This window comes from Panthera onca, chromosome B3 (genome assembly GCF_046562875.1).
Source record: "Panthera onca isolate mPanOnc1 chromosome B3, mPanOnc1 haplotype 2, whole genome shotgun sequence".
Lineage (NCBI taxonomy): Eukaryota > Metazoa > Chordata > Mammalia > Carnivora > Felidae > Panthera > Panthera onca.
Genome location: NC_138344.1, coordinates 41,138,497 through 41,161,970, shown reverse-complemented (window position 1 = coordinate 41,161,970; position 23,474 = coordinate 41,138,497). Strand labels below are relative to the sequence as shown.

The window sequence follows — 23,474 nt, the reverse complement described above, 5'->3', positions numbered from 1 at the left end:
TCATATGCCAATATTAGCTTTAAATAAATATATAAATGTCCAATTCTTACAAGCTTTGTCTTTTTTAATTTAATTGATATCAGGTACATGAATTAGATTAACCATAATCCTTGGCTCATGATAATCTCTTATCACTGGTCCACACATGGCCTGCTTTTGTATTTATATTTATTTATAATAAATGTGAACACAAGAACTAGAAAACCGATAGTAACTTGTATCTACCTATCTGTTCCTCCTCTAATCCATCTCTCCATATCTCTTCCTACCTAAGGTTATATTATCCCTAAGCCTGGGTTTATCATTCCTTTGCTTTTATTAATGTTAAATATTGTTTTATCTTATATGTATTGCCAAGACAAATAATGTTTAGTTTTAGTGAGTTCTTACTTTATAAAGAAGTATCATTTTATGTAATCTTTGTGGGCATACTCTCTTCCATCAGTATATTGCCAATATTCATTCGCATTATTACATGTAGCCATAATTCATTTGTGTGAGTACTGTATAATGTCCTATCACATGAATATATCAACTTTCTCTATTAGGAATGCATCTTAAGGTAGTCAATAAAATATGCATTCCAAAAATTGTTTTGTTGTATAACTAGATGGAAAAGATATGGAAAGAGAACTATTTAAACACTAATGCCCACAGAGGAAAAAAAAATTAATAAATAATGATTGCCTGACTTATTTCTGAATTACTACACTGGTGTCAATAAAACCCCAGGACTTCAAAATCAGATGTAGAAATTTAGCTAATATTATAAAGTAACCGAATTAATTTATATGCATTCTACTAGAATAATTTAGAATAGCAAAGAAGACATGGTTACTCTGCCTTCCATGTTTTAGCAAGAATTCTTAAGATTAAAAAATGCTGAATTTTCAGTTTTACTGAGCATGAAAAATAACCAATCTGAAAAATTCTCCAAACTGCATAGCTGATTATTTTTTTCACGTAAAACAGAAAAGAGTAAAACAACCCAAAGAATAATGCCAAGTATGCATAATGGATTAAATTAAAAATTATAAAGAATAAAGCAGAAGCTAATTAAAAAAAAAAAAGAAATAATCATTTTCCATTTCTGTAAGCACCCCAAATCCAGAATGTGGATTTAGCCTTAACTTACAAATAATAGTTTTTGGCTCTTTGCACTGAGCTTGTTTGTTCAATAATAAAATTTCAGAATAAAATGTTCTGTTTTCCAATACTTACAAATTACTTTTCAAAATGAAAATAAAATGTGCAATGAGCTAGTGTTAGAACCACAGATGTAATAGAGACCTTGAAGATTATCCAGTCCTCAAATTCCAATTGAGGAAATGGAGGTCAAAAATTTGATCTATAAAATTAATAATGCTAATTCCTTAATTTTATGGGAGGGAGGTGATCTTACAAATTCCTGTTATTAATCAACTTCATGAGTCACCAATACACGGAAATGTCAAGTGCCTGCCTACACAAAGGTTCAACTATGAAGAATATACAAAGAGTGAATTGCTTTGATATAACCCAAAATGTTCTAGAAATGGGTGGCCAGCCCATTAAAATCCTCTTGGCAAATTAAAGCAAGGGTCAAACTTTTTGTATAAAGAGTCAGACAGGAAATATTTCAGGTTTTTGTGGGTCTTAAAGGTCTGTGCTGCAACCACTCAACTCTGCTGTTGTAATAGGAAGGCTGTCACAGACAATATATAAACAAAGGAGTGTGGCTGCATTTCAAGGAAGCCTTATTTACAAAAAGAGGTAGCAGGCCAGACTTGGTTCACCAGGCATACTTTGCTGATCCCAATGTAAAACATGCAACTTATTAGGTATATGACCCAAACAAAATTCTGTATGACTAAAAGAAAGAACAGGAAAAGCAGCATATGAAAACATTAGGATAAATAAATAAAATAACTGTAAGCCAAATATTTAGGCTGACATCAAAAATACTTTAAAACAAAAACTTATATTATGGAAATGAGAGATGAAAGAATTCTTAAGTCTTTAAAAAAAAATTGTAACAACCTGATTAACTTTGGTTTGTTCAATATTGTTTCACTGGAATATAGGAAATACTGTGTCTGAAAAGTACAATAAAAGCTTCTACAGAGTAATTGTGACTAAGTCCAGTTCTTACTTAGTATTATTTCAGAGTCATCTACTATAAAAAGGAAATACAAAGTTCAACAAGACTTTTTTTGAGATGGTTTACTTGTCCTTACAATTTTGGTTCTTAAATGGAATTTTCAAAATGAACATGGCAGAGCTGCAATACATACTTTATAAACCATAAAATATGTAGGCAAGCTAAAAGGGGAAAAAAATTAAACATGCCATCATGTACTTGCTTGAAGCTCTTCTTTTTTCTGGGGCTCAACTGGCCAAAAAGGAGTAAATACACTACCACACAAAAATCAGAAGACAAAAGGAGAAATTTGATACAGGAGACAACATTTACATTTGCTCTTCTTTATATAATCTAATTTGAAATGCACAGATAAAAACAGCATTTCACCCATACATGTTATACCATGAAACACACATGCTGATAAATGTTTCCAGTATTATTTTTAGCTGTAAAACCCTAACACTTTATTTATAAGGCCTAAGGAGTAAAAAAAATCAAGTCATATAGTATTTTAACTAATAAGATTCCTGATGTTGCTTCTTAAATTGCTGCTTTGGTATCCCTACCATTTTTCACTGCACCAGGTTCAGCTTAAGTATGAAAACTAAAGTTAAGTATCTGCAAAGTTAGGTATCGTCTTTCAGCTATGGATGAGCTCAGTTCTACACAACTACAGCAAATCTTTTAAGTATTTATCAAAGTACCAAAATACCAACACATTTAACAGGTTTTGTATACAATGTTGATGAGCTGTTGTAAGAATTAAATGAGTTAATATGTTTTAAGCATCAGAACAATGACTGGCATATGTAAGTAGTTTACAGGTGTTTAATGAATACAAAATGTCCTATTATCTCTGAGGCACTAAGCAGAAATGTTTCACCTATCTCTTTTTAAAGTAATTTAAGACTTTTGGTTTTAGAATTTAGCTTTAATGCCTCTGAACAGGTGAGCAAACAGCTACATTTATGTGCTCTATTTGCTCTACCCATTCCTACCATATTTGCTTGCTTGGACCAATTGTGAAAGATTAACTTGAATGAGAAGAAGCAGCAATCATGGTTCAAAAGCATGAATCCTAGTATCCCCAATGCCAAACACCGAAATTATAGGCACTAGTATTCCCAAGGAGGAGCCTTTGGAAGGAAAAGAAGAACAGCTGAAACGAGTATACAAACATTAATTGTTATTGATACATCTATTTAATTTCAGTGAATGTGACATAGTAACTTATCTCTAATTTCTTTTACTAGGTTTTTAATAACTCAGGGCCACTGAGACTAGTAAGTACAAAAGCTATGCAAGGGAAAAAATTGTCATTTCCTCTTCAAAATACTGGAAAGGGGTAAACAAGAGCATAGGAGAATTGTCACTTGGCAGGGCATCTGTTTGTCCTTCACAGCTCAAGTTATGATCAGAACACCTAAATGGCCCCAAACGGTTCTGACTTGGTTCATTTGCCCAAATGAAGATAGGCATCTAGTCCAAATTGGCAATAAATAAGGAAAAAATAGGATTGTTTATTCTACCATTTAAGAACAAAACAAAACAAAACAAACCACTGCGGTCCGAAGGTAGTCACTAAATACAAATAATTTTTAAAAATTCCTTTCAAAATATATTCCCCTTAATGTATTTTCAATGTTCTTTTATTTTAAAGAAGGAAATCTATAAGAAAACTACTAAGTGTACATTTTCATTGTTTAATCTGTAAGCTCTAGTATTCATTAGATTGAAAACTATTTTTGCTGCCTTCCTAAAAGAGTAATTGTACCTTCTAGTCACCTATTCCTAAGAACAAAGCCACCAGCAGATTTTTCTCTGGGAAAACATTAAAATGCAATGATTATTAGGATAAACTGGTACCATATTAAGTGATATCATGAAGATTTATATAACTAGTTTCCCTCCCTATTATAATTTCCTAAGTGAATAATTAAAAAAAAAAAAAACTTTTCCCATGAGGTCCTGTATTTGCTTTTCTGTTTTCAACAAAGTAAAGTTAAATTCCAAAAAGTTAATAGGTTTTGGTACTGCCTTGAGCTTTTTGGAGAAGGTGTTTTATCCACAAACAATATTTGGATTAATGGCTTCATTCATTTGTATCTCCTTATACCTACAACTATAGAAACTCCACATCTACTCATAGGATAACAGTTTAAAAACTTGAGCAGAAACCAACTCTAGGATAGTAACTTTGAAGTGTTCCAGCTATTTTTCCTAAGTAATTTACAATGAAATTCTAAGTCATTTGTAATTCAGAGAAAAGATACCACTTTCTGTTTTATTCTAAACATTACTTTGCACATACTGACATGGCTAATATAGACTAAATCTCACAGGATAAAGGTTTACGAGAAAATAATTTTAGCTAATGGACTATCATGCATAAATATAATCAGTACAGCAGGAGGCTCTTACTAAAGACTGGATCCCTTATGCTACTCATTAAATTTGGAGCCAGTGTCTCTCTAGCACCAAATGATACACATATAACAGAAATTTTAGCAACAGTGCTCACCTGAGCTAACCAAAATTTTAATTTCTACGTCAAGTGGTTATGCAAAAAGGATTTTCTGGATAATTATGACACATGAACTCCCAATTTTCAAAGAATTAGAAAATAATAAAATACATATTTCACATTACACTAAACATCATTTAATTATTTTTATATCACAAATAACCTTATGATTTTTTTAAAAAAACCCAACAGCTATGTTATAGCTTCCAAAGACTTTTCAAATAAACAAAGTACCAGTTCTAGTCATTATTCTTAGTATTTCAGAAAAATCATTCTCTGTATTCTAATTAAAGGACAAAGTATCATATTTTATTTGACAGAATGCCAACATTTCTTCCTCTAAGTTATAAACACACAAATGAAAAAACTGTGCATGCATTTCTTCCCTTCATTCCTCAGTTTTCCCTCATCTCTCAGTTTGCTTCCTGTGGGGAACTGAACATTCTGCCAAGGAAGCTATCAAGAGAAGGGTTTGGTTTTGAAGTACAGAAGACTATACTATCACAGAAAATAATTTTTCCCACAGGCTCTTAAAAATTGCCACCAGCACCAATGTTGAACATTTCACATTTTCACAACCACAGTATAAATGGGTTTAATAAAAGTGCCAGTTAATAGAGAGCAATACTTGGGGAGTTTTTAGGTATCCTTGAATTTAGAGTCTCTGAAACAGCTGTCCTTTCCATACATTTTTATATATAACCAAGAGTTAACTGTATTATTTACTAAGAAAGAGCTTCTAACAAACAAGCTAAACTCTTGATAACACTCGTAAAATTGTTCCTCATGGGAAAATTTGTCTAGAAATCATAATTTGTCTTACATGCTGTATCTTAAGAGGCAAATAGTAAAAAAAAAAAAGTGGAAACTTTCTGAAAGTGTGCATGCAGAGACAGGAGGTGAGTGGAGAAGAGTTCTCATGTAATACCATTAAACTATGGCAACTGTACCAGTGAACTAAAACATAGCAAATAATGTACATAACCCCCCATAATGTAAAGCATTACTTTTGGAGTTCCACACAACTTTTTAAAAAGTCAAAACACATGACAAATGAGAAACAGACTGGTTATTAACTCCTAGACATTTCTGTTTTAAAAGGGTGTATGTTAAAGAAAATGATTTCCTTTTAACTCTTCCAATAAAATGTTTCTAAATTTGTTTTTGCAATAATGTTTCAAAGACAATCATATCTAAATACATCAGATATAAAAACAGCTACATCATTTAACCAGATTTTTAATTTCTTAATACTTACCTCTCTTTCTATGAGATGATGCCAAATCCAAATCAACATTTCGTCTTCCACTCTATTAAGTTAAAAATGAAAAATTTAGTTGTGAAAAGTGTTTTAAGATTAGATTTAATACAACATTAGAATAAAAATACATAAAATTATAACAATGTGCTACCTGTATACCAGTCCAGTCAGACTAAAAAGTCTAATAAAACGTCTCAAAAAAACCCACTGAAAACAGCTTTAAGAAAGCCCAGGTACATAACTCTGAGATACTAAAACACAAAGTCAAGGTGTATGCTAATTAACATTGTAGAGTAGCACAAGTTTTTCTTTGTTGTCACCTTTTCTTTTTTGGAATTATTGCCTTTTTTTTTTTTAAGTTCATCTATGTATTTTGAGAGAGAGAGCAAGCACATGCACAAGTCGGGGAAGGGCAGGGAGAGAGGGAGAGAGAGAATCCCAAGCAGGCTGTACACAGTCGGCACAGGGCCCAATGCTGGGCTCTGAACTCACAAACTGTGAAATCATGACCTGAGCCAAAATCAAGAGTCGGACGTTCAACCAACTAAGCCACCCAGGTGCCCCAGGTATCTTTGTCTTTTATCTTCCAAATACACTATAATCTTATTAATACCTTCCATAGGTCTAAAGCCTCCTGTAGCAAAGTCTCATTTTCAAAAATTGCTTTCTCTATTCTTATTTTACATTCTTTTCAAAAGCCCCACTAGTCTTGGCTAGGCATTTTAGAGGAAGAGAATCTGATGAATCCACCCTAACAGAAAAGTAACATAGTCCTAAGACTACTGGCAGTATTTTAAAGGATTTTTAAATGTTTTTAAGGGGTGCCTGGGTTAAGTGTCCAATTCTTGACTTCAGCTCAGGTTATGATCTCATAGTCATAGAATCAAGCCCCACATTGGTCTCTGCACTGGGCATGAAGCCTGCTTAAGATTCTCTCTCCCTCCCTCTGCCTCTCAAACGGGCATGCGCTCTCTCTCTCTCTCTCTCTCAAAAAAAAAAAAAAAAAGCCTATTAAATCTAGAAATCTCAAATTGCTGAAACTGCAGACAGCTCAATAAAATAGTGAAGGTTTTCAGGAAGAACAGAAGTATATTTCTGTTGGGGAGGGGTGCAGACAACTATCTGCTCTGCTCATATGTACAGCCAACCAAGTACAAACCATAGGTGACTGACTCATTTATGCAAAGACTTGACATTATGGTCTTACTAGGCATTTCATTTTTACTCTATCACATAATTTTTAAAAATGGTGGCAAAGAAGAAAGGTTGTAGAAGTGATAAAACAGATTCATTTAGGAACTGCCATTGTAGAAAATCATTACCTGGTTACACACAGACACATGTACCTACATTGTAGATAAACACATTTCGTCTTACATACACACACACACCAAAAATAAGTATGTTGTCAGGCCATTTGGTGCTAGACAAAATACGAAATGTTACAACCGCTCCTGAAGATATCAGTGGATCATGCAAGAAAACATTTTTATCACACAGTACCTTGGTCATGAGGGGTCACAGAATAATTTTATCTCAGGCCTCAGAACTAGAATTATCTGTTTCCCTTGAACAACTGGTTTGTTATATCTTTTAGACACTGAATCTTGTAAATCATCATGCTGTTCCTCTTTGGTGGCCCACCTTCAGCCAAACATCACAGGATATGGTCTGAGGTGTACAAAATCTCACCCAGGGCTTTATCTTTCAGTTTCTTTCAGTCCTAATTCATTCACCTAATTCATCCTTTTATAAAGTATTTATTTTTATACACTAAATCAACTCCTTTGTGGAATAAGGAAGAGAGGGAATAGATTAAGAGAGTGTAGTATGAAATGCTCGATAGGTATGACAACTGTCAATCACACAGTTGAACTTACGCTTAATTAACTGTTGAGGTTTACTAAGACAGAGAAGTAGATAATACATCATGTAACACTCTTTATAAAAAAAGGATAAAGCAAAGATTGAGCATTAAACTGATTAACTTCAGTTACGTTAAGAAAGCATTTCATTCATTCACAAATCAGAAATGAAGTACCACTAGATATTAAGGATATGAATGGAAATCCTAAATAACCTGACAGAAGGATAATGTATTTTAGCTGGAAAAACCCAAACTGCCCCCACTGTTTGCCCCTCTTCATCTATACCAGGCTGAAGGCTCAGCCCACATCTCCCTTCATCTGCAAAAGAATCTGATCTGGTTCTAGACTTTCCTATCTCTTACAAGACTCTCCCTTCATCTGCAAAAGAATCTGCTCTGGTTCTAGACTTTCCTATCTCTTACAAGACTATCTTTCTAAACATTCTGTAAAGAAAGATGATCAAGAGCAAATCTTTTTCAAAAATGTGTTTATTAATCTTTTATAAACTGTAGGAAACTCAATGTTAACAATCTTGGCAACTAAATCTAGGCTCAATCTACCTCCACTGATCTCTCTTTCCATTCTGTTCTGAAAATATATTTTTCAACACGTTTTAAATATTACCAAACTTGTTCTTTACAACAACCCAGTTGAGGCAAGTATAACAGGTAGTTTTCTTTTCTTTTCTTTTTAAGTTTATTTACTTTGAGAAAGAGAGAGAGTATACACATACGCAAGCAGGGGAGGGGCAGAGAGAGGGAGAGAGAATCCCAAGCAGGCTCTGTGCTGTAAGCAGGAAGCCCAATGCAGGCGTTGAACTCAAAAACCGTGAGATCATGACCTGAGCCAAAATCAAGAGTCAGATGCTTAACTGACTGAGCCACCAAGGTGCCCTGCATGACAGGCAGTTTTATTCCCCATTTCAAAATAAAGAAGCTGGGGTTCAGAAAGGTAAAAATCTTGCCCCAGGTAAAAATCAATAGTAAATCTTAAGCCTACTATGACTAAGTGAGATTTCACTATTTGTTTTCTCAAAGTATGTTGCTTTAACTACATCTATCCTCATTTTTTATCTTTTCATTTCAGTGGAAATGAATTATCAATCTACAAAGCATACTGTAAAAGACATGAGGGGCATTACAATAAACCTGCCTTCTAAGAGGTCTGCTGGAAAGAAATACTAATAATACATAAATAAGTATGATGTGAGACAAAACATTAGTGGTTCATTAGAGATACTACAAAAATGTCACAGAAATAACATGAAGACTCCTGGGAGTAACGTGATCTTGGAAAGCTTTCTGGAAGAGATGACACTTTAGCCAGTTCTTAAGAAAAGATAAGACCCCCATCAATAAAATCCAGGAGAAAGACATTTAAGGCAAAGAGTGCTTGAGCAGAGGCTCAAGAGGTATGTTTGGGGTCTGGCAGGTGGACTATCATGCCAAAAATACAGATTACTGCAGGCGATAACTGGTTCCAAAGGCAGGCAGGAATCATCTTCCAGAATCTTGATTTCTTGGTAGGTAGTGCAGAATCACAAAGTTTTCTAAGTAGGAAGGGAGCGTGACCAGCTGGTACTATTTTTGTTGTGTTTTCTTTTTAATTTTTTTTAATGCTTATTAATTTTTTAGAAAAAGAGAGAGAGACAGAGCACAAGGAGGGAAGAGGCAGAGAAAGACGGAAACACACAAGCCAAAGTAGGCTCCAGGCTCTGAGCTGTCAAAAAAATAAAGAAGCATTTAAAAAAAAAAAAAAAAAAAAGCTCTAACTTTGGGAACAGGATCTAAGGAGAGGAACTGAAAAAAGTAGGGAGATCAGTTTAAAACTACCAGTCCAGGCAAAGGTAACAAAGGCCTGAATTAAAGAGCAGAAACAATAAAAAATAAAAAAAGGGCACCTGGGTGGCTCAGTCAGTTGAGCGTCTGACTCAGCTCAGGTTATGATCTCACAGCTCGTTCAGTTCAAGCCCCACATAGACTCTGTACTGACAGCTCTGAGCCTGGAGCTTGCTTCAGATTCTGTCTCCATCTCTCTCTCTGCCCCTCCCCTGCCTGTGCACTCTCTCTCTCTCCAATATGAATAAACATTAAAAAAAAATGTTTTAAGAGTAGAAAGGACAGAATGGGCACAAATATTTTACCAAAACAGGTAACACAATAATTCATCCATTCCAAAAACTTAGTGATTGCCTCCTACTACATACCAGGCACTATACTGCAGGTACTTGCAATACAGCAGTAAACGAAACAGCAAAAACTCCTGTCCTCAAGGAGCTTATAGTGTAGTAGAGGCCAACAGAAAGTGATAAACAAAATTATGTTTGGTGCTGGGGCATGGGGGAGTATGGGGGGGGAGAACTAGCAAGGCAAGGTAGACAGGGACTGAATATGTGGAAAGGAGGGCAAACTACAATTTTAGACAGAGGGGTCAGACTAGGCCTCACTGAAAAAGTAAAAACAGAAGGAAACATTGAAGTGAGGGAATTAGCCAGGCAGACAACAGTATTCTAGTGGGGGTGGGGGAGGGAAATAGGTAAAAGCCCTAAAAGGAGGTTGTGTGGTATGTTCATTGAAAAGGCAAGAGGCTAGTGTGATAGGAGAGTCCTCAATTAAGGAGGCCAGTAAGAGATCAGAATGACAGTGGAGCCAGCATATGTAGAGTCTTATAGGCCCCTGTAAGGACTTATGCTTCTAAAAAGCAGTCACTGGAGGTTTTGAGTAGAGAAGTAACATGATCTATGTAATAAAAACTATCACAGGGTTAGGAGACTAGATAATGAGACTGATCAGACTGAGAGGAATCTCAGAGACTATAAGAGAGGAAACATGAACTGGGAGCACAGAGATACTAATGGTAATGACTAAAAGAAGGGAAGAACAAACAAAACACCATGGTACAATAAAATCTGCTTAGGGACACTGCTGAACTTTCCTTAGAGGAGGAATCTTCTTTGCTTAGAAGTTTCTCTGAAACAATACCTTTCTGTTTATGTAGTACTTTATACTTTTCAAAAGTATTTTCATATCCATCATCTCAATTTACACAATAGAGGAATTTCAGAGCTAAAAATGGAGCTTATAAACCACGCACTCAGTCCAAAAAACCAGAGTTTCTGTTTGGGCTGCCATGTGACATGACCAAAGTCTCACACATTGTCATAAACACAAGAGGCACTAATGTCCTCCTATCACAGCGGGACACTAAGGCCCAGATAAGTCAAGTAACACGTATAGATTATTCACATACAAGACAGAGGGAGAGCCAAAATGCAAATCCAGCTATGAACTCCAAGTCCAAAACTACTCAAAACTAGTAATCTCTTAGACAATTTGCACACCATAATTTACCTATCACACTACAGCATACTTTGTTCCCTGCTTCTTAGGTAAATCAGCATCTCATCTGTTTGATTTTGACTGTAAATGCCTGCAGCCCAGGTCCTGAGGCTTTTTTGGTAGGTAACTGAGAATTACTGACAGATTTTAAGTAGAGGAAATATAAACAGACTTGTGAAATGTGGAAGATGGGCACAAAACAAGCAGTAGGTCAACAAGTTTGGAGGCTTCTGGACTAGTCCGAGCAAAAGAGAAGGAAAGTTTGAACAGAACAGTGGCAAAAGGGATGAAAAGGACATATCAGAAACATACCAAGGTTAAAATTTGCAAGACTTGACTAACTAGATGGTAGGGAGTGTGGGGGTTTGCAAAGACAAGAAAATAAGGAAAAGAAAAGGATGAATCCTGAGTAGTTAATAATACCACCTACTAAGATAGTGAATATAAGAAAAGAAAGTTTGAGAGAAAGATGAATTTATTTTTGGATAGGTTAAGATTGGGGTAACCTCACTTGTTCAGGAGGACTGTCCACCAATGAGTCAGATATATGAATTTGAAGTTTAGGAAGAAGTCAGAGCTAAAGACAGAAATCTGAGGGGCATCTGGGGGGATCAGTTGGTTGAGTGCCTGACTTCTGCTCAGGTCATAATCTCACGGTTTGTGGGTTTGAGCCCTATGTCAAGCTCTGCACTGACAGCTCAGACGCTTGAGCCTGCTTCAGATCCTGTCTCTCTCTCTCTCTCCACCTTGCCCCACCCCCATTTGTGTGCTCTCTCTCAAATGTAAAGAAATAAAATAAAACTTAAAAAAAAATAAAGATAGAAATCTGAGAATCACATTAACATATAGGTGGTAAATATCTATGCAATATAGTTATCCCATTTTTCTTAAAAGTTCTTTTTAAAAAGTTTTTATATGTCTAAAACAAACATATAGTACTTACTGTAACCAAACTCTTATATATCTATATGCTGAAAACAAAAATCCCTCTTTACTGAATCTAGGTATACCTACCAGCGCGTAACCCTCTTCATCTGATTCAGGCTGAGACAAATCAGATTCACTCCTCGATTTGATCAGTCTATAATTTGGACTTGCATGGACTAGCCGGCTCTCTGCAGTAAGACTTTCACTCCTGTCTCACATGCACAAAGAAAAGTTTTTCAATTTGGGATTGTTAGTAAACATAAAATTGAATGGAACTAGCAGCACAGACCTAATACATACACAGTGAGGAGTAATTATATCTGTCAAAGGGAAATCCTGACTCTTGTGTAAGCACAAAGCCCTTTACGATGACAGCAAACCAACTTACATGCCACTACATTACAGAGAGATGCAAGAAACTTCGTATGTTTGTCAACTACTGTTGTTTATATGTATGAAAAATTGTGCCTCCTCATCTAATCAGAAATTTCTATTCCAGGCTGAATCAGTATCACTCTTTACATTACTTTAATACATTAATATATTACTTCACCCTAGTCAATTTGGATTTCCTCCTCCACATGTGTGTTCATTTCAGAAGACCACTATAACTTCGAGAACAAAGTGTTGCACTGCATAAAGTCACAAATGTTTCAAGTTTCTAGTCAGTCCCACCTGGTCATAAGTCCACCCCCTTCAGAGGCACTTGTTGAAGGCTGCTGCAACTGTCCTTCTTCCTTCCGCTTCTGAAGCTCCTCAATCACAGGACTTACTCCTAATATTAACAGGGCACACCGATGGATCACAGAGTTGCAGGCAGCGGTGTACACATCCTGGCCCTCAGGAAGGTCTGTGCTGACCCTTCGCTCTTGCTGAGACTGGGGAGGTGGATCATCAGCTCGAGCCCCAGACCCTGCCCCACTGTTCATTCTATCTCGATCTCGGCTACGAGCTACTTCACGGGCTGAGAGGAAACACTGAAAGATTTCTGTAACATGCAACACAAAAACAAGGTCTTAACACATGGGGAGAGAAGAGCAAAGAAAATAACAATAAAAATAGTCATAAAGTTTGGATCAAAAACTTACTGAAAGAGGGAAAAGTTATTTTTTAGACATTAAATACAGCATAGTAACTAAGTTAAGATTATATTAAATACATGTAAAACATTAAACTTTTCACAAAAATTAAAATAGGAAATAATTATGCCGTTATAGAATTCAGATTTGGTTTATTCTATTTCTACTCTTACTCATGACTTAGATCAATGCTTTCCAAGTGGCCCCAGACCAGGGCATCAACATTTTCTGGGAACTTGTTACTGATGCAAATTATCAGGCCAATCCCAGACCTTCTGAATCAGAAATTCTAGGCATGGGGCCAGCAATATGTGTTTTAACAAGCCATCCAGCTGATTTTGAGCTCTGCTGAAGTTTCAAAATGACTGAGTTAGATTAAAATAACTATTTCTGAAATGTTTATGACCTTCGTATGAAAAATGTCAGGTTACAAAAGAAACAAAATTTAAGTTGCATGAGTTAAGAATAGCCCCCCTTCCCTCTCTAAAGTCTATGTAATTCCTGACATCTATACTCCATTGTATCTCAAACACATTAAAAAAGTAAAACCACTAAAGGTCTTTGCTGAAACTGAATATGATAACAATATACAGCCAAGACTGCTTCAGAAAATCAAGTGGCATCACCAAGAATGTCCATCTAATACCAGCCCTTCCCAATTCACAAGTGTAAAAAAATAATGAGTTTAGTGAGATTCTGATGCAGTGGCAGATACTTCACAACAGGAAAATAATTTTTTGTTCAAATTTGGAGTGAAGACAGTATTCTTTATGGGGCACCCAAGCAGAAAATTTGGATAAATACTAGATTCATCTGTTCATACAGAAGTATAAACTTTAAAAATGGCTTTCATATGTGTATTTTATAGAATTATTACATAATATTTTCATTATGCTGTTTGAAGTCTCATTTCTGTAAAAACCAAAGCAACAAACTCAGTACAAAGCTTGAAATCGGTTAAAGTAATTAAGAGAAGGGTCACTGGAACTTTGGGCAGATCTCATTCGATTTCCAGCTGCTACTAATCTGGCCCTAGGCATAAATTTTGCCTCCTTAAATCTCAGTTTGCCCATCTTTAAGATAAATACCAGAATTCATCTCATTAGACTATTGTAAGGATTATCCATCTATGTGAAGCATATGACCCAGTGCCCAGCACATAACACAGGTGCTCAAAAACCGTAGCTGATTTAAAATTATTACTCCCCAGTGACTATTATGCTTTCTTTTACTATAATTGAAGGTTACAGTTTGTTACCATGTTTTCCCCTTTGGCCTTTGTTTTCCAGAATTTTTAAACTAAGTTTTAAGTTCAACTGCAAAAGTCCCTTCAGCCTAGGTTTTTAAAATATAATTATTCTCCCTCCCCATCTCCAATCCCTTTTCTCCTCATTTTTTAAAGTAGTTTCTGGTTTTGAGCCACCTCCATATATCATTTTTACAACTATGCAAAACACAAATTGATAATAAAATGTCAAATTGATTAATACACAGAGATAATCCCAATACCAAATGCATAGCTAGCCATAATGTTTCAGTCTATAAAGTGAATATACATTTTAACTTGAAATAGCCAAATCACTCAAAAGATACTAACACATGTTTAAAAGCTTTGGTATTTACTTTTAAACATCTAAATGATTACAATAGTTTTCTATTGTAGCCTTGAAATACACAAGTATGGAAAGTGTTATAATCACCCAGCCAACAGAATTCTCATGCATATTCTTGCTCTCTACTGACAATGGCAGTGTAGTCAGTGGGTGAAATTTATAATTTTAAAAGTGTGACATATAAAAAATAACTAGGCTCTCCTAGTAAGTGCTGGAAGAGGCTCTCTTCCTCACCACACAGAGGGGCCAGGCCAATGGACAAATTGGTACCCTCCAAAACAAACTCTGTATGACCTTATCCAATCACTCATGGGCATTATTGCATGCATAAGACTCAGTGGAACAGTTACTGGTTCTAAAAGCCTGCTTTCAGAGCTTTTCAGCCCCAAACATGCAATCCAATAGCTTCAAAATGGAAGCACAGTTTTTAAGAGCTGAAACATTAGCTAATGTAAATTCAGATCACCAGGAGAATATCAGATCCTTACAGAAAAACTACAGAGAAATGTTTGCCCTTCTCTTCTCCAGTCAGTTCCCCTACCATGAAGAATGCCACGATGTGGATCTGTTAATTAAGAAGGGTGTACTCACTGCCAGCTGTCATCACTTCATGTTCCCGTTCTTCTTCTTCATCCTCCGGCTCGGGATGCCCCTCTTCCCGGTCTCGCTCAGCCTGTTCTTCCATTTCAGCTTCTTCATCAATGGTCCGGGTAAACGAATGCTCCTGAGGATCAACATCTGCAGAGTCCTGGTTTTCCGAGATCTGAAAGAAACCATCAAAGCTACACTGAATATAGTTTTCAAAACTCTGAAAAACTTCATCAAAACTTTGACTTTTTGATCATGGAAAATATTGCTAAAACCAACAACACATGAATTTTACTACAAAAATCCAAAAGATACACTGAATAAATCTGAAAAGATCAGAAACAATGTATGTACACAAAATATGTACAGAGACACCTATATGCTCTTTCCCTCAGTATTTTGATTAGAATGTCATGCTATAAGTGAATTTGAATTTATACTGCTACTCAGCTATAAACTCTTACAGAACTGCAACTTAAAATGAGCTGAGTATAAAACCAAGCATAAAAGGTAATTTAAGAACAGAATTTATATACCATTCAGTCTCCTTCAAGCTGTGTATGCTATTACTACTCTGTATAAATGTTTAATAATTCTAATTTAAAATTGTATTTTCCAGACTTTTTTCAGAGAAGGACACCTATGCTCTACTCTTAGCAAATTTCAATTTATAAACAGTACTGTTTTTAATTTTTTTTAATTTCTTTACTTTCCCCTGAAGAAACCACAAATTAGAAATCTGATAAGAACAATGTTAATTTTATTTCCCAGTGGTTAAGCTAACTAGCAGTCATCTAGAGGACAGAGTCCTTACAACAAAAGTTAAGAGTGTCACAAATGCCATAACAGTATGCAACATTTCTCCCACAGACTTTAGTATAAAGTGCAAGTGAAAAAATTTAATGATCTTCTCAGATGCATAATAAAAGTTTTTTTGTGATTGATAGCCAGTAAATAATTCAAGAATTTCACAGAGATGGGGATACTGAGCAGTCAGTCAGACTCATATAATACATTAAAAAGTCATTTATTGCCATAATATGTAAGTTTCAAATCTGAGCCTCAACAAAACAGCACATTAATACATTTCCTGGACTTTCCAGGTCACTAATAGATTCACAAATGTTAAATCAGTGCATGCCAAAATTCTATACAATTCTATTATATATTATAATAGAAATTATACAGAATTCTATAATACAAATGCAGAGACAGAGTTTGGTTTTTAAAATCTAAGATCTCAGTAAACAGGGTGCAATTCATCTAATGTATAAAGTTTCAAAGTAAGCATTTCTGAAGCTGAAGTACTATCCAGACTTATAATTTATAGGAGGATCATGTTATCAGGATTACCCAGCACTTTAAAAATCGCCTATTTTTGCTGCAAGAATAACTTCTGGAGTAATCTTTAAGAAAAGGTTTCAATCTTTACCACCAGTGGTGGACAACTGTAATCATGATAAGGCTTTCTTCCTTATGTTCAGCTAACAGTGATTTTCCATTCAGTTGTTACCTTTTGGTGCTGCCTATGCCTTCTAGTAAAAGAAACACCCTTACTTCCTCTTCTACATGGAAGCTTTTTAAGTATTGTTAAGGCAGCTATCATGTGACTCTCTTCTGTTTTCATTTCCCTAGGCTAAATGTTTTTGACACTTTCAGTTTTTATATAAGATGACTTTCAGACCTTTCACCAATCCAAGGTAGCTTTTGTTAATGTCCCTCATAAACTATGGCACCCCAAATTAAAAGGATAATTCAAATGTGGTCTGATCAGCACAAAATAAAGGAATAATATTTCATATGATTTGGACACCTCAATTTATTCTTACTTATACAGCCTATGAATATACAAACTTTCTTAGCAGCCATATTACTTGATAAATGTGGTGTTAAATAAACCCCAAATTTTTTACTCATCCAATTTCTTCACTATAAAAAGAAGTATGTACTTGATATTTACTGAATATCTGCAATGATCAAGGCACATTTTTTCCCCTCACATAAACCAATAAGGAGCTATCTCTCATAGCTTGCAGAAAAACAGAAATTGACTGATTTCCAACTTTACCCATCTGTCTCGTGATGATGACCTGGTCTGAATAAGTTCAAGGTTCTTGCAAGCAAGTAAACGACTTCGAACTTTGTACACACAACGGTACACTTCTGACAAGCTTTTACCAGGCTGATATCTAAATAAAGAACCAAAATAGAAAAGTTACCTAATTTCTAACATCATGAGAGCAAATATTTGTCTGAGGATAGTTTTAAGTTACTTGCCGGCTTTCTCCACATGCTTGGCTAAGTAAATTTGTATGTTTCAGAAGGGCTGCAAGAACAAATCTAGACACAGTGTCCAAGAGTGACTCGTTGCTTAAAGTTGCACTGTCCCAATCTGAAAACAAAAATGATTCATTAACATTTAAAAGGGCTCAGAAAACAGTTCAGAGATAATTTTAATAGCTTTAGTAATCCAACAGGAGAATGTTATCATTTCCTAAACGTTAACAAATGCACCTACTAGGTCCTATATACTGTTCTGTGTGCTAGGGATATAGCAGTCAACAAAACTAAGTCCCTGATCTCACAGAATTTATATTCTAGTTGGGGGGTGGGAGACACCAAGAAATATAAACATTAATATGACAGGAAAGTGCTATGGAGAAAAATAAAGCAGGGCAAAGAGAACAGGGAGTACCATACTATTTCATACAGGCTAGTTTGCAAAGATCTCTGATAAGGTACAGGTGAGTAGAGATGTAGACAAAATCGGGAAAGGTACCACAGAGAAATAGTGTCCCCTCAGAAAAAAACTAGTGTAGAGGCCCTGAGGTGGGTTCAAGGAGGCCAGTGTGGCCAGAACAAAGTGTGCACACATAAGTTGTAGGAGACGTTAGAAAGTTGGCTGGAGACTAGATCACACAGGGCCTGCAGGCCACTGCAAGTCCTTTAGATTTTACTATAAGGGAAACAGGAAGCACCATTAGAAGGCTTTGAGTGGAAATACAATATGATCTGATTTGTGTTTTAAAAGGCCAACTATAACTGCTGAGTGGTGAACCAGATATGGACTGCAACAGCAGTACTGCAGTAACTCAAGTGAGGAATGATGGTGACTCAGACCAGAGCAGTAGCAGTGGAGGTAGGAAGAAGTGGTCAGATTCCAAAAGCGTTTTGAAGGCAGAGTTGACAGGATTTGTTGATGGATCAGATGTGCGAATACAAGAAGTCAAAGTTGACTAGAAATGTACTTAGACTGTGGCTGATTTACTCAGACAGCCAGACTACAGAAAGAACGCTTTGGGGAAATAAGGAGCTGAAATCAGGAGTATGGTTTTGAATACTGTCTATTAAGCATCCTAGTAGAGATATTGTGTAAACTAGTCAAGTGTGAATATATGTGGTATTTGAAGCCATTAAGTAGATACTGTGAATACAAAAATGAAATGAAATGAAATGAAATGAAGTGGGTAAGAAACGAAACAACAATGGACACAGATGAGTACGTGCAATAGAAAACCAAAATCACAGCATCAGATGATGAGAACTAGGCAGATGCTTTCTTTAATTCCACGTTAGCATACTAATGCTGTACTTTAAAAATGTAGTACATGCAGTAGATTCCAAATAGGGGTGGGAGCTTTACTGTCCACTAGACTTTTAATTTGACAGATTTACCAAGCTACTTAAAAATAAAACCAAACAAAAAACACCCATGGAAAATATCATGCCCCAAGTCAACATTATTTGTTCTTAATCCCTTCTTAAAACTCCTATCTCAAGAGATAAAATTTTTTATCTTGGTTTTGTAGTCATTTCTGTAGGCTTCGGTAAAAACTAAGTTCAGACTTACCTATTTCACAGGTAAAAAAAAAAACAAAACCCTGACAATATAAACATGCATGATTTTAAAAAAATCTTATAGGCCAAAGCAAATCTTAAACGATAGACTCTATTACATAAAAAATTTTCCACATTAAGTTCTTGAGAAATCATCTGTTCCAAGGGAATGCTTGCTATTCTGACAGCTGCTACGACTTAAAATCAAACAATGACCCATATCAAGGACTCTAATGCTCAACTTAAAATGCAAACTATAGACCCTCTGCTGTGTTTCCAATTTAGCAAGAGATTATCCTCCTATAACAATTTGTAAAGTAATGGGTTCTTTTCTTCATTAAAGTTATGGTCATTTCATATCAAACACTACAGAACGTTTCCACTATTCAGGTATAAAGTCTAAGCTACAGTGTACAAGCAGATCCACAAAGGGAGCCATACAATGAGTTTTTATTCATCTTATGTTTATATCTTGTTTTTAAAAGTTCTAGCTGCAGGGGTGCCTGGGTGGCTCAGCTGGTTGAGCGTCTGACTTCAGCCCAGGTCATGATCTCGCAGTTTGTGAGTTCAAGCCTCCCATCAGGCTCTGTGCTGACAGCTCAGAGCCTGGAGCCTGCTTCCGATTCTGTGTCTCCCTCTCTCTCTCTGCCCCTCCCCTGCTCACGCTCTGTCTCTCTCTGTCTCTCAATAATAAACATTAAAAAAAAAAAAAAATTTCTAACTGCAATTAACAAGTGATATGATAAAAAAAAAAAAACCCTAACTGAACATTCCAAGCAAATGATGCAAATATGAGAGAATATCAGAAAATACAACTTAGAAAGTAAATTTTTTTCCTCCTCCATTACCATACTTTTCCACTTCTGCTTGGAGTCAACACAATACAGAATGAATAAGTAAAATGAATAAACTGGATGAAATTAAACTTTCAAAGGTATCATATCTAATGGTGTTTTAAAGATGTAAACAATATGCACCTCATTTCATGTTTATTACACAAAATGAAAGGCAATAAAAGGTAAAAAATGTATTTACTTTTGCCATTTTTATCACAGAAGGAAGACAATTCAAAGAATAGGGGGAAACTAAAGATATGATAAGAAAAAACACCCAGAGAAAGACAACTTATGGACATGGGATTCTGAACAATCAAGGTCATTATTAAAAAGGAAAGCATGGGAACTAAAAAGAAATCAGGTATACCTTTTGAAAACTTGTATATAAGGTTAATTTCATTTATCAAATAATATTAGAAATTGAAGTAACACTACATACTTGCATGGCACTTTACTACTGTACTCAATAGTCCATCTTATTTCAAATCGGTATCTTCACTAGCACTCTGTAGTGGGCAAATGTTTTACAGAGAAGGAAAATGACCAGGCTTAGACTTCTACATATACCGCTTTTTAGTTCTTACCCTAGGGCTTACAAAGGGAAGAGATTCATTAACAGGCTCTTAAACTAGGTCTATTTACACTGCAGGGATCCTGCAGTAAAATGTTTGCCTCTGTATTTATCTTTTATATAAATCTCAATTTTCCCATAGTAGGTTTGCTAAAATGCATGCCTAGAATATTTTCCACAAAGAAGAAAAAGAAACTTATGTTTAATGTTATTTGTAAAATACTTTTTTCTATAAAAAATAAGGTGATTCCTGTGATTTTCTATTGATACGTATCACACATATTTTAGTATCACAAGCTATCTCCATATTTACCAACTTCATCCCCTTCATCTTACCTTTACTAACAGCATAATCCTGCATGCTGATCCAAAGACTTCGAGCAGGCTCTTTTGAACAACCCAATGCCAAGTCTACATAGACAGCAATTTCAGGCCGCAGTTTATAATCAAAAGGCTTCTGTTCTTCATTTCCCGAAAGAGCTACTTCTAGCAGGCAACTCATACATTTATCTAAAAAGAATTATTCAAATTATCAATTTTAAACCTGAATAATTATGGTGCTACAAATAAAATCTCAGCACTTTTATTTAATCCATATGAAATCATACCTTTCAAACCATTTTAAGTAGATGCTACAAAGGTAAAGTCCTTTAACATTTCTCAATGGGAGGTAGTATCACCTTCTAATCACAGCCAGAAGGATGTGTGACCACAACATCCAGGGAGGAGTTGTGGCATTTTGGTAGGCAGGGGTCAGGGAGGCTAAATGTCCTACATGTGCAGGTCCTGTAGAACTCTTTTGTTCAAAATGGAAGGATATCCTCACTGAGAAATATGGGAACACAGGGAAAGGGACTAGACAATAACTTAATCTTTTTTTCTAGAATTAAGGGAAAATAATCAGTTAAGTACCATTCAAGAGAGGGCAAAGATACCATGAACAATTTCTCTACTGATATTTACATTTGCTCAAGTGGTTCCTAACCTTTTAATGGGACATTTTGGCATTCAGAATTCATTTCCCATTTAAAAAAATAGCTAAAATGATAGGTATGGGACTAATACCAAAAGTCAATGTAACCCACAATAGAACTGAATTACCATATATTTACAATTTTACAAAGGACAGTAACCTTTTCCTAATACATGGAAGTATTTTTTTAAAGTGTATTTAGAGAGAAAGTGTAAATGGGGGAGGGGCAGAGAGAAAGAGAGAGAGAGAGAGAGAGAGAGAGAGAGAGAGAGAGAGAGAATGAATGAATGAATGAATCCCAAGTAGGCTCCGCACTGTCAACATAGAGCTCAATGCAGGCCTTGAGTTCACAAACTGTGAGATCACGACCTGAGCCAAAGTCAAATGCTTAACTGAGGGAGCCACCCAGTCATCCCTGCAAGTATTTAAACATAAAATGTAACTAACTGACTAAAGTAAATGTAACAGAAATATGAGGAAGGTAGAGATAAACATATTTTTGTCCTCAGGAGGACATTTGCAACTACCATAGAATTAAACACTAACAGCACTGGAAACATATTTACAATGTTAAACATCCCTTGAAAAACCATGATTTTACTTTTCTTGGTACAACTGTATCCTAAGTACCCGTCTAGCATCATCAGCCATGGCTAGAATCACTATCTGGTTCATAATTGACATGATGAATAGATACTCTATTTGGAAAAGGGAGAAAATCTTAAACTGCTCTTCTCAATCCCACTTCCCAACCCTCCAAAATCCAAAGCAGAATATGGGAATTTTGACTTGATTTCTATCTATTGTTTTCCCTCTCGGTTGAGATCCTCTTAGATGGAGATTTCTCTTAGACTTTCCTTCTTGGACACTGAGTCTCTTTCTCTCATCAGAGGAACAATGAATTTGAGGTCAGTAAGACCACATAAGCTGTCTAATCAACTCCTTTTATGGATCAAAGTTAGAGACCCAGAGAGACTAAAGGATCAATCCTAAATAAAACAACTAGATCATCTGTTCAGGAACTGGAGAGGTCATCATGTTCTGATAGTCTGAGAGCTACCCTACCAGCAAAGTAGACAAATGGGAGATGAGGCAGGAAATAGAAACCCCAAAAGGTCCATAAATGGGGAGGAAAAAATGAGGAATTACACAAGGTAGCATCAGCATCAAAGTAGACAGGTTGCAGTGGGGGGGAGGTGGAGAGAAGGGACTGCCATTCACATCTGAGAGGTGTTTGAAAACTGAGTCATGGAAACTTTACAGAGCTTTACATTCTATGAAACAGTTTCATAACCTCCAACCCCCAGAACACAATAATCAAAGCATTTTCCCATTTTTATGAATTAAATGACTTTGCTCAAAATGAGTGATAAGTAATAACAGAGTGGAACCAGACCTACATTGTCCTAGTTTGGAGGCTCTTTTCACTATACAATGCTGCAGGATTTTACTTTTTCTGAAGGCTCTAAATTACAAATCTCAGATCCCCCACCCAGCTAATGTTTCATTTGTTTGCTATCAGTTCTTTATTCAGCAAACCCAGAATAAGAGAAAGCTCCAATGGAGGTACAAACACAAGCATGTATTTTAAACGTTATAGAGAAATACATTACCTAGCTGAGGGGTGTCCATTTCTACACCATCACTAAAAAGTGGTGTTTTCATCCAATATGCGGTGTCCTGTTCCTCTGGAGACACAGGGGAGCCCTGAAGCATACCACCAAGACACCGCCCAATAAGGAGAGCAATCGTTCTTTCCAGATCCACAAGCCACACCCAGGACTGAGCTGGCTGAGGTAACGGCATGCCGGCAGGATCAATCAGTTCTGGTCCTCCTGAAGACAAAATCATTAATAACTGTGTCTTATCTGGTATTCAAGAGTCTCAATCTTTCTCATTTCTATTGCACTGCAGTAAGATATTGAAGCAAATTAATT

The 23,474-nt window shown here is 35.8% G+C and overlaps 1 protein-coding gene and 1 long non-coding RNA gene across 12 annotated transcripts in view; one reads left to right on the top strand and one right to left on the bottom strand.

Moving 5' to 3' along the window:
• LOC144616709 (uncharacterized) overlaps positions 1-20,519 on the top strand; it is a 41,245-nt gene extending 20,726 nt beyond the window's left edge. The window contains exon 5 of the long non-coding RNA XR_013556321.2: positions 20,213-20,519. This is a non-coding gene — a long non-coding RNA (uncharacterized LOC144616709). The remainder of the gene's footprint in view (positions 1-20,212) is intronic.
• The window catches only part of HERC1 (HECT and RLD domain containing E3 ubiquitin protein ligase family member 1), a 186,741-nt gene that overhangs the window by 81,239 nt on the left and 82,028 nt on the right, over positions 1-23,474 (bottom strand). For 9 of the 11 annotated variants that reach the window (XM_081795857.1, XM_081795865.1, XM_081795861.1 and 6 more), the window contains exons 18-25: positions 23,151-23,372; positions 20,901-21,074; positions 17,598-17,712; positions 17,389-17,509; positions 15,324-15,495; positions 12,716-13,055; positions 12,128-12,248; positions 5,905-5,956 (exon numbers count right to left, since the gene is read on the bottom strand). In XM_081795857.1, coding sequence (XP_081651983.1) covers positions 5,905-5,956; positions 12,128-12,248; positions 12,716-13,055; positions 15,324-15,495; positions 17,389-17,509; positions 17,598-17,712; positions 20,901-21,074; positions 23,151-23,372 — 1,317 coding nt within the window. The remainder of the gene's footprint in view (positions 1-5,904; positions 5,957-12,127; positions 12,249-12,715; positions 13,056-15,323; positions 15,496-17,388; positions 17,510-17,597; positions 17,713-20,900; positions 21,075-23,150; positions 23,373-23,474) is intronic. The other 2 variants (XM_081795864.1, XM_081795866.1) reach the window with 1 other exon arrangement.